Source organism: Lactuca saligna, chromosome 9, assembly GCF_052625555.1.
Source record: "Lactuca saligna cultivar CGN05327 chromosome 9, ASM5262555v1, whole genome shotgun sequence".
NCBI lineage: Eukaryota > Viridiplantae > Streptophyta > Magnoliopsida > Asterales > Asteraceae > Lactuca > Lactuca saligna.
The window spans coordinates 92017392-92027212 of record NC_136425.1 but is presented as its reverse complement, the minus strand read 5'-3'; the positions used below and the strand labels follow the sequence as shown (position 1 = coordinate 92027212).

Below are 9821 nucleotides of genomic sequence, written 5' to 3'. Positions count from 1 at the left end.
AAAATGCAATATCTAAGCTAGAACCTAGCACACATGCACCAACATTGAATTCTTCTCTTAATCATCAGAAAAGTGGCTTTACACACTCAAAACACACATATGGAGGCTAAGGTTTGGATGGGGTATGATCTCATAGGGTGGAGACTTCCAAATGAGGAAACTTTAGGAGTTAATGCCCTTGAATAGGGCATTAATCGGAGATCTAAGGTTTTACACCAAAATGGCCACCAGATAGTGGTAAAGGCCTTGCCACATCGTGGTGCTTCGTAGCTCTATTTTTTAATCAAACGATGCCAGCACTTTGTGGACCACCCCAAAATCCTCAAAAATTATATTAACATAAGTTAAACATGGAAAAAGCATTACCTGAAAAACAGATGTTACATTGACGCTATAGATGATGAGTTTATGAGTGAAGGGAAGGCTCTTAGTGTGAGCAATTCCAAGATTCTTTTAAGAAAGTTTTTCAAAGTTCATAAATGGTGGAAAATCAAGATCTAACGATGGATATTTGGGTTACAAAAATGGAAACTCTTTTGTTGATAAGAAAAAAAAAATTGAAGGTACTAAGAACTACCAATAACAAGAAGTAGACAAGAAAGAGAAGAAGTTTCTTGGAGACTCCGGTTACAATTGTAACTTTTGTGATGGAAAGAACCACTGTTTTGAAAACCAGACCAGACCGGCCGGTTCAACCGGGAACCGGTGCTGGTTCCGGTCCGTTAGCCTCTGAAAACCGGTAGTCAGCCAAACCGTAAGAAACCGATGGTTTTTGGTGAACCGCGATCGGACCGGGCTGGTTGAACCGGCTTCCGAACCGGTTTTTACTTTTTTTTTTGTTTTCTTTAGACCAATATCGGAAAAATAGAAAACAGGTCCCAAATCCCAAATTGCTAAACCGAACAGACACAGTCGCAACGCACAATCGCACACCCAAACTCCAAATTTGAAGCCGATCGACCACTCCATCGTCTACGATTAGAATCACAACTCTCCAGCTTCACCTTCGACCTATGATTGCCGATCAGGCGATCATTCCATTCCGATTTCTTATTAACTTATTTCACCTTCGTTCTCCGATCAATCCAATTACAATTTCTGCTACACCGATTTCTGCTACACTATTGATAAGTAGAGAAATTAGAAGCATGAATTTCTTGGTTAGTTGATTCTGTTCTTTTTTTTTTTCTAGGATTTTATTCACTGTTTCTTACTTTCTTATCCTTTATGCAACTTAGCATCTGAATGTGGAAATTCTACAGCAACAAGAGACATTCTTATATATTACATGTAATTTCTATTGGGATTTTTTAGATTGTTAGTATTACATTGCTATTGCATTGTTTGTTTATTAATGTTAGATTGTTATTCACTGTTGTATACTTATCAAATTGTAGATTAGATTTTTGATTGTCTGATTCTTAATGTTAGATTGTTAGTATTACATTGCCATTGCATTGTTTCTAATGTTAGTATCACTCTAGCATTCCATTTAGGATTTTTTAGATTGTACACTTATCAGATTTTAGATTAGATTTTTTATTAGCATGTGCTCAACTATAACATTGGTTGTTTGTATTTGTGTTTTAGATTATGAGTACTCCGGGTTCAAGTTCCAATCCAATTTCTAATCCATCTGAAGCACAATCGAATACTGTACCATCTGGTTCAGAAGCTTTTACTCAACCAAATCTTCAATCAAAAAAGGATCCAACTTGAAGGCATATTACTGAACTACGAGATGGAGCTGGAAAAAGTCATATTTTTGTACCTTTTGTAAAAAAAAATACAATGGTGGAGGTATCAATAGAATGAAACAACACCTTGCTGGAGTGCCCGGTAGTATTGCAGTATGTCCGAGTTGTCCCGGAGATATAAAGTTTTTCATGAAAAGTTCATTGGATGAAAATACCAAAAAAGAAAAAGAGAAACATGTTGGTGTGCTCGGTGATACTTCGGGGATGAATAACTTGTATGATGTTGATGATTATGATGATGAGGTTCAAGTACTCACCCAGAAAACAACTCAAAAAAAAAGATGGAAAAAGAAAAGATCCTACCTCCCAAACACAAACAATGCCACATTTTTTCAAACGGGGTATGCATGATCCATCTCAATCGTCAATTAAAGTAGCTTTGCAAAGTAAGGATAGATGGCATGAAACGGATTTAGCTCTTGCTATGTGGTTTTATGATTCTTGCATACCTATGAATGCCGTGAATTCTCCCCTTTTTCAATAGCAATGAGTAAAGTCGCTAGTATGGGTCATGGATACACAAGGCCTTCATATCATCCTATGCGTGTGACGTTGTTGAAAGATGTGAAACAATCTGTACAACTTATAGTTGATTCTTTATAGACGTTATTGGGTAGAAAATGGTTGTGTAATTATGGGAGATCGGTGGTGTGATACAAGACAACGACCCCTTATCAATTTTATGGTGTATTGTGCAAAAGGGATTTCCTTCATCAAATCAGTTGATGCATCGGATATAGAGAGTAATGCCCAAACTCTATGCAACTTATTTAGTGAGATTGTTGAGATTGTTGGTCGTCGGAATGTAGTTCATTTAGTCACTGATAATCCCGCAAACTATAAGGCTGCAGGAAGATTGTTATGTGAGAAATATTCGTCTATAGTATGGTCCCCTTGTGTAGCTCATTGCATGAACTTGATTATGAAGGATATGTCAGAGATGCCTCAAGTTGCTGATTTGGTTACACTTGCATCGAGGATTACAATTTTTGTTGATAACCACAAATGGCCATTAAATTGGTTAAGAAAAAGACCAGGTTGGACTGAGATTATCCGTCCGGGTGCCCCTTGTTTTGGTACTGCATTTATCGCATTGAAGAGTTTGTGTGATCACAAACATGATTTGCAAGCTATGGTCACCTCCCTGGATTATGAAAAAGTGATTAGATTGGAAAAAGCAAAAGAAGTTAAGCTTATCATATTGAATGAAAACTTTTGGAACAATTGTGGTATCATTGTAAAAGTGATGACTCCAATGTTGAGACTTTTACGGATTTGTGATTCAGATGAGAAGCCGGCTTTAGGTATATTTTTTTTATATTCTTTAATGATGTTTACAAATATATTATCATTTTTATTATTTTTAATGATGTTTTTTATAGGTTATGTATACAAAGGGATGTATAGGGCAAAAAAAGGAATTAAGAAACTTTTTCGCAACAACAAAGAGTTGCACCATCCTTACACTAACATCATTAAAAATTGTTGGGATAGGATGTTGTGTAAGAGTCTTCATGATACAGCTTATTGGTTGAATCCTGTCTTTCAATATGATCAAGAAAGCTTTTGTAAGAAACCAGAGGTGGTTGCGGGGGTTATGGATATGATTGAGCGTTATAGTAGTGATGGTACTGTCAATGGTCTAACTCTTATGGACCAACTAAATTTGTTTCGTGAGCATGAAGGTAGTTTTGGTAGAACACTTGCTTTTGCTTCTTGTAATACTACTCGCCCAGGTAAGATTTTTTAAAATTTTTATTAATGGCAAATTTTAGTAAAAAGATTATTATATTATTTTATTATTTTTCAATTAGATGAATGGTGGAAATTACATGGTGGAGATGCTTTGGAATTGCGAAAAATTTGCAATTCGAATTTTAAGCCAAACATCTTCTTCTTCCGGGTGTGAGCGGAATTGGAGTGTCATTGAGAGAATCCACACTAAAAGAAGGAATCGGTTGGAGCATCATAGGCTTAATGACATTGTTTATGTTGATTATAACTTGCGTCTACAAAATAGGTAACTTATAATTTAAAACTTTTTTTTCCCTTTCTTTATTTATGTTTAAAAGTATATTAATATTTTTTCTCTAGGCTCAAGGATCACAAAAAGTCTTATGACCCGATTGATTATGAAAGCATTGATAAAATTGAGTTTTGGGTGGTTGATGAAATACCGGAAGGTGAACTAAGTTATATCGAATTGGATAATATGGTTGATGATGAGCCACCAAACTACAATGAATCGACAATGTTTGAATCCCAAGTTTCTCAAGGTTATTATTTTTTTATTCTATCAATATTATTGTTATTCTTGTTTTTTATTTGAGTTTAAGTTTTTCAAAAATTGAATTTCTGTTTGATATTGAAGATGATGAAGAAGATGATGATGGAGTTTCTTTAGAACAAATTGACATGGATTCCTTTAGAGGAAGATTAGAAAGTGATTCAAGTTTGGATTTTGATACAATTCATGGTATTTTGATGTTGTGAACTTTGTTTTTTCAAAACTTGAATCAAGATGTGATGGATTATTTTTATGATACTTTGTATGTTTGATACTTAATGTTGAATTGAACACACTTAATATTATTGGTATTGTTGTTTTTGTAGTTTATTTTTGTATTTTTTTTATTATTTTTAATTTAAAATACAATAATAATGTAAAAATGACATCATCCGGTTCGTCCGGTTTTTTGGACAGGTCCAACCGGTTGACCCATCGAACCAGTATGGCGGCCGGTTCGATGTCTAGTCCGGTTTTCAAAACATTGGAAAGAACCATTTTGCAAAGGATTGTGTGTTGTGAAAGAAGAGTAAGAAGAAGGAAAAAACAAAGGATGAAGCCTACTATGTTTAGAATATTGAATATATTCATATGATGCACATTTGGTGAAAGGCATTGATCGTTAAGGAAGATAATACCAAAGCAAGTAATGTTGAAGTGTGGTCCATAGACTCTGAAGACGAGGAGGTTCGGAGTTCAACACATGGTGTTTATGTTTGTTGATAATGTCTCTCCAGTCACAAAAGATGGAAAGTGTCTGATGGTGTGAAGTTCAAGTTCTGAGATTCAAGGTTAAAACTCTTAAGGTGGTGTTTCTGATTCAAATACATATGATACCTATCCCTCAATGAAGAGTACGTGATAACATGTTGAGGAATGTAAAAAGGTAACTAAAAAGGTACATCCCATTCTCAAGTATTTAGATATTGCTATTTATCATTGTGATGGTGAATTAAATGAAGTAAGGGATACTATTTCAGAATTAGATGAAAGTCTTATACGTAATCGAAGAAACATTTCTAATCTTGATGATGATTTTAGCAGGTTTACTTTTAAAAGTGAGGAACGATGGCTTAAGATTGAGAAATTAGAGGTTAATTTGTGTATTTTGAAAACAAACAATAGATTGATAATTAACCAATGTAATGATTTTTGTCAAATTACCAGACGTTTATTTGCTCAAATTAGACAACTATATTTTAATTGTGATATTTATGAAGAAATACATAGAAATATGTTACCATTCTAAGAATTTCAGGAAAAAGAAATAGATGCGGTTCGCTATGAATGTGAATCCTTGGTTTCATCTAACGAATCATTAAATGATGCTTATAGAGTTAGATTAGAAAATGTAGAATTTATGAAAACAAAAGAAATTAAGAAAATCATGAAAGATACTTTAAAGAAGCTAAGAAACATAGTCAAACTAACTCTAATGAAAAGTATATTTTGTTGTGTAACAAACTGCAAAGTGATGAGTATTTGAATAATGAAACTAAATATGACTTTGATGGTACTAAAATTAGTGAGATTTCTGAGAAGGATGAATCTGGTTGTTCTAACTTTACTTTAAATAATAGAACAAAAAAAAAAGGATATTGATTGTTTAAGATTCTCTAGTATTTGAAATTTTTGTTTAAACTAATGGAATTAAGAATTTCACTGAAAAACCAGTTGTTTTTTCAAATGTCCATTGTACTTCTAATCAAGTGTTTGTTACGAAAGGACTCGACAAAACTTATACTATTGACTTAACCAATATCGTGCAAAACTGATAATGCTAATTCTTGTGAAAATCATTTTTGGTCAGTTCTAATAGAAATAGTGATGAGACAATAGGTCTTGCAGAGGAAATGTTATGGAAAGCTAAGAGTATATACATTTTTTGTACTTTAAATGTTGATTCTACTTCACAAGTTGGTTTAGGAAATTCTAATGCTCTAACTATGCAACCAATCATTATCATTATATACTTATAAAGGAAGAATTTTTCCTTTCACCACATTCATTTGAAACTCCCATCATTTTTCCTTTCACCACATTCATTTGAAACTCCCATGACTTTTCAATTTCTTTCTAATAATAATTATAATTTGGTTAATTAGGTTAAATAAATATTAAACCTAATGTGTAATCATATATAAACATAATTTCAATATTAAAGTAACATATTTACTACTACTTATACAGTTATGTTTTTTAACTTTTAAAATACTATATATTATTTATTAGTTTTAATATATTGTTGGATGTAAACCATTATCATTTTAAAGATACAATTTTGGAACAATTTGTATAAAATACTTAAATTATTAATTTAAATATAATATTATAGAGTCAACAAAAATATAAATTTTAGTTTAACTTAAACAACCCAAAAAATATTATCTAAATAGTTAAAAGTGATAAATTATAGTGTCTTTCTAATAATGATTATAAGTTGGTTAATAAGGTCAAATAAATATCAAATCTAAAGTATAATCATAAATAAACTAAATTTCAATTTTGAAATAATATAATATACTTCTACTTACAATGTTATATCTTTAACTTTTAACATATTATACTTAATTTCTTAGATTTAATATGTTGTTATATATAAATTATTATCAGTTTAAAGCTACAACTTTTGAACAGTTTGGACAAAATACTTAAATTGTTAACTTAAATATAACATTACAATGTTAACTTAAATACAAATTTTAGTTCCACTTAAAAAACTGAAGAATATTTTATAAATAGTTCAAAGTGATAAATTGTAGTGATAAATGCAAAAACTAAATTGTAATATCAATTAAACTAAAATATTTCTTAAATATATTTTTATAATCTTTAAAAGTTTCCAAATAAGTACCTTAAAATAACTTACAATAACAATAATTAAAAATAACTCTATATAAATGATTATACTGTTACTAATAAAATCAAAAAAATAATGTTTGGTATTTTAAATAATTATAATGATAGAAATTAAAATATTAAACAAATAAATTTTAAAAAATTAAATAACAATAGCCACAAATCTAAATAACATTAAACCATATATTATATTTAATTTTATTCATGTGTAACTCACGGGTAGAAGTCATTCAAACGATTAAGATTATGAAGTTATAACAAATATATATATTATCATATAATTCCAAATAACAAATATATTATATCAATTTAGTATACAAATTTAACAACAACGTTATTGTTATATTAAAAAAAACATATATTTGTAAAGATTTCAACTATATGAGTGTTTCTGCGCAACGCTCGGGCATTCGCCTAGTTACAAAATAGAAATATGAGTTAAGTGATCTGAAAGTGAAATCTAAGATAACTGATTGGGAAGTTAAGATCAAAAAGAACAAGAAAGAAATTAATTAATATCAGAGAGCTAGGTATAAGAAGAATTATGTTGAGAGAAAGATATTTTGGAAGCAAAATGATTCTTTATGAATTTCTGAAAAATTTGATAAATTGCAAAAAGTTACCTATTCTTGCTCATGCAGAAAATTTCATTTGCAAAATCTAAATTCTAACAATTAGTCAAGGTTTTCTAATCAGAAGAAGTATTCACAAAAAAGTGCAAATACAGAAGCTCAATTTGGTCTTAACTCTTACAACAAGAGTGCAAAATCAAAGGAAGTTCTCGTGAAACAAGAAGTTGTTCTAAAGAAAAATGTTTCAAAGCCTCAATTTGTTTCAAAGAAAGATTCTTCACAACAAAAATTTGTTTAAAAGATATTTTTTCAAAACAAAAGTTTGTTCCAGATATATATGTGTCAAAACAAAAGTAAGAAGAGAAGGGTTATCCAAAAAAGTTGATACCAAAAGGAAAAGTGTTTATTTGTAACAAGAGTACTTTTTATGGAAATAAATCTTTGTCATAAACAGACCAATGTTTTCAAAATGTTAAAGGGTGTGAATAATACTCAGATTATGAAATCGTTTAGATTGATAAGACCAAGAGTTTCCTAGTTATTTACTCCAAACTGCAAATCTGACAACGGGCCCAAGAAGGTTTGGGTTCCTAAATTGGTGTAATCTTGTAAGTGATGCGTGATGAACATTATGATTCTAAATGGTACATCAATAGTGGCTGTTCTCGTCATATGACTGGAAGTAAATCACAAATAAGGGAATTTTAGAGCTTAAAGGATCCTGGAAAAGTTAAATATGAAAATAATGCTACTAGTGAAATAAAGGTATATTGAATGATAACTAAGGGAGAGTTTGCAATAAAAAAGGTAGGATGTATTCAAGGCTTACAACATAATCTGATATATGTATCAAAATTGGGCATAAGTACACATTTGAAAATGTATTTTGATGACGAAGGTTCATAAATATTATATAAAGAAACCAAGATTTTTTTTTAAAAGTCAAATAGAAAAATGGAAATATATCCTTTGAATATGAAACTAGTTGAAGGGGAGCCATTCATATGCTTGCTTACGAAAGCTTCTTCTGATATAGGTTGTTGTGGCACCGAAGGCTATCATATTTGAACTTCAAGGATATCAATAAATTGGTTCTTGGTGATTTTGTGCAAGGTCTTCCACTTCTCATATATGACAAAGAACATCTGTGTACTGCATGTGAATTATGAATGCAAAATCGCAAAATTCATTCATCAATCATGAATATGAAGATTGTTGAACCTTTTGAGTTGATTCACATCGATCTATGTGGTCCATCTTCTATTAAAAGCATCGGTGGTAATAAGTATATTCTTGTTATTGTTGATGATTTTTTGAGATTTACATGAGTTTATTTTCTTAGAAAGAAATCTGACACTACTTAGAAGAATATTGACTTTGTAAAACAAGTGAAGTTGCAATTATAAAAGCCAGTAAGGATGATTCATAGTGATACTGGGACTGAATTCAAAAATCAAATATTTGAAGAATTTATGACAAACAAAGGAACAATCACATTTTCTCATCCCGTTATACACCTCAACAAAACAGAGTGGTCGAAAGGCGAAACCGATCTCTTTGCAAAGCTACCAGAACAATGCTTTTGTTTGCTAAGTTGCCTCTTTATTTCAGGGCATATGTTATTGGAACTGCATGCTTTATTCAAAACTAGGCGAATACCTGCGCGTTGCGCAGAAACACTTATATAGTTGGAGTCTTTACAAATATATGTTTTTTTAATATAGCAATAACGTTATTGTTAAATTTAATATAATAATTCGTAAACTAAATTGATATAATATATTCATTATTTTGAATTATATGATAATATACACACCTATTATAATTGCATAATCTCAATCGTTTGAATGACTTTTATCCGCGAGTTACACATGAATAAAATTAAATATAATATATGATTTAATGTTATTTAAAGTTGTTATTGTAAATTAATTTTTTTTTAATTTATTTGCTAAATATTTTAATTTATATCATTATAATTATTTAAAACATCTAACATTGTTTTTTGATTTTAAAGGTAACACTATAATAATTTATATAGAGTTATTTTTAACTATTATTATTGTAAGTTATTTTAAGCTACTTATTTGAAAACTTTTAACGATTATAAAAATATCTTTAGCAAATATTTTAGTTAAATTGAGATTACAATTTAGTTTATGCATTTATCACTATAATTTATCACTTTTAACTATTTACAAAATATTAATTAGTTTTTACGTGGAACTAAAACTTATATTTACGTTGACATTGTAATATTATATTTAAATTAACAATTTAAATATTTTATATAAACTGTTCAAAAGTTATAACTTTAAACTCATAATGGTTATATACAACAACATA

At 30.0% G+C, this 9821-nt stretch overlaps 1 protein-coding gene across 1 annotated transcript; it reads left to right on the top strand.

Annotated features, from left to right (window-relative positions):
* The first annotated feature begins 1811 nt into the window (after positions 1–1811).
* LOC145016585 (uncharacterized) lies at positions 1812–7773 on the top strand. The gene is made up of 9 exons (XM_078974854.1): positions 1812–2006; positions 2347–3061; positions 3140–3339; positions 3443–3493; positions 3572–3777; positions 3852–4033; positions 4129–4233; positions 5007–5137; positions 7582–7773. The coding sequence occupies exons 1-9, from the start codon at positions 1812–1814 to the stop codon at positions 7771–7773; spliced, it is 1977 nt and encodes a 658-aa protein (XP_078830980.1).
* Positions 7774–9821: the final 2048 nt, after the last annotated feature.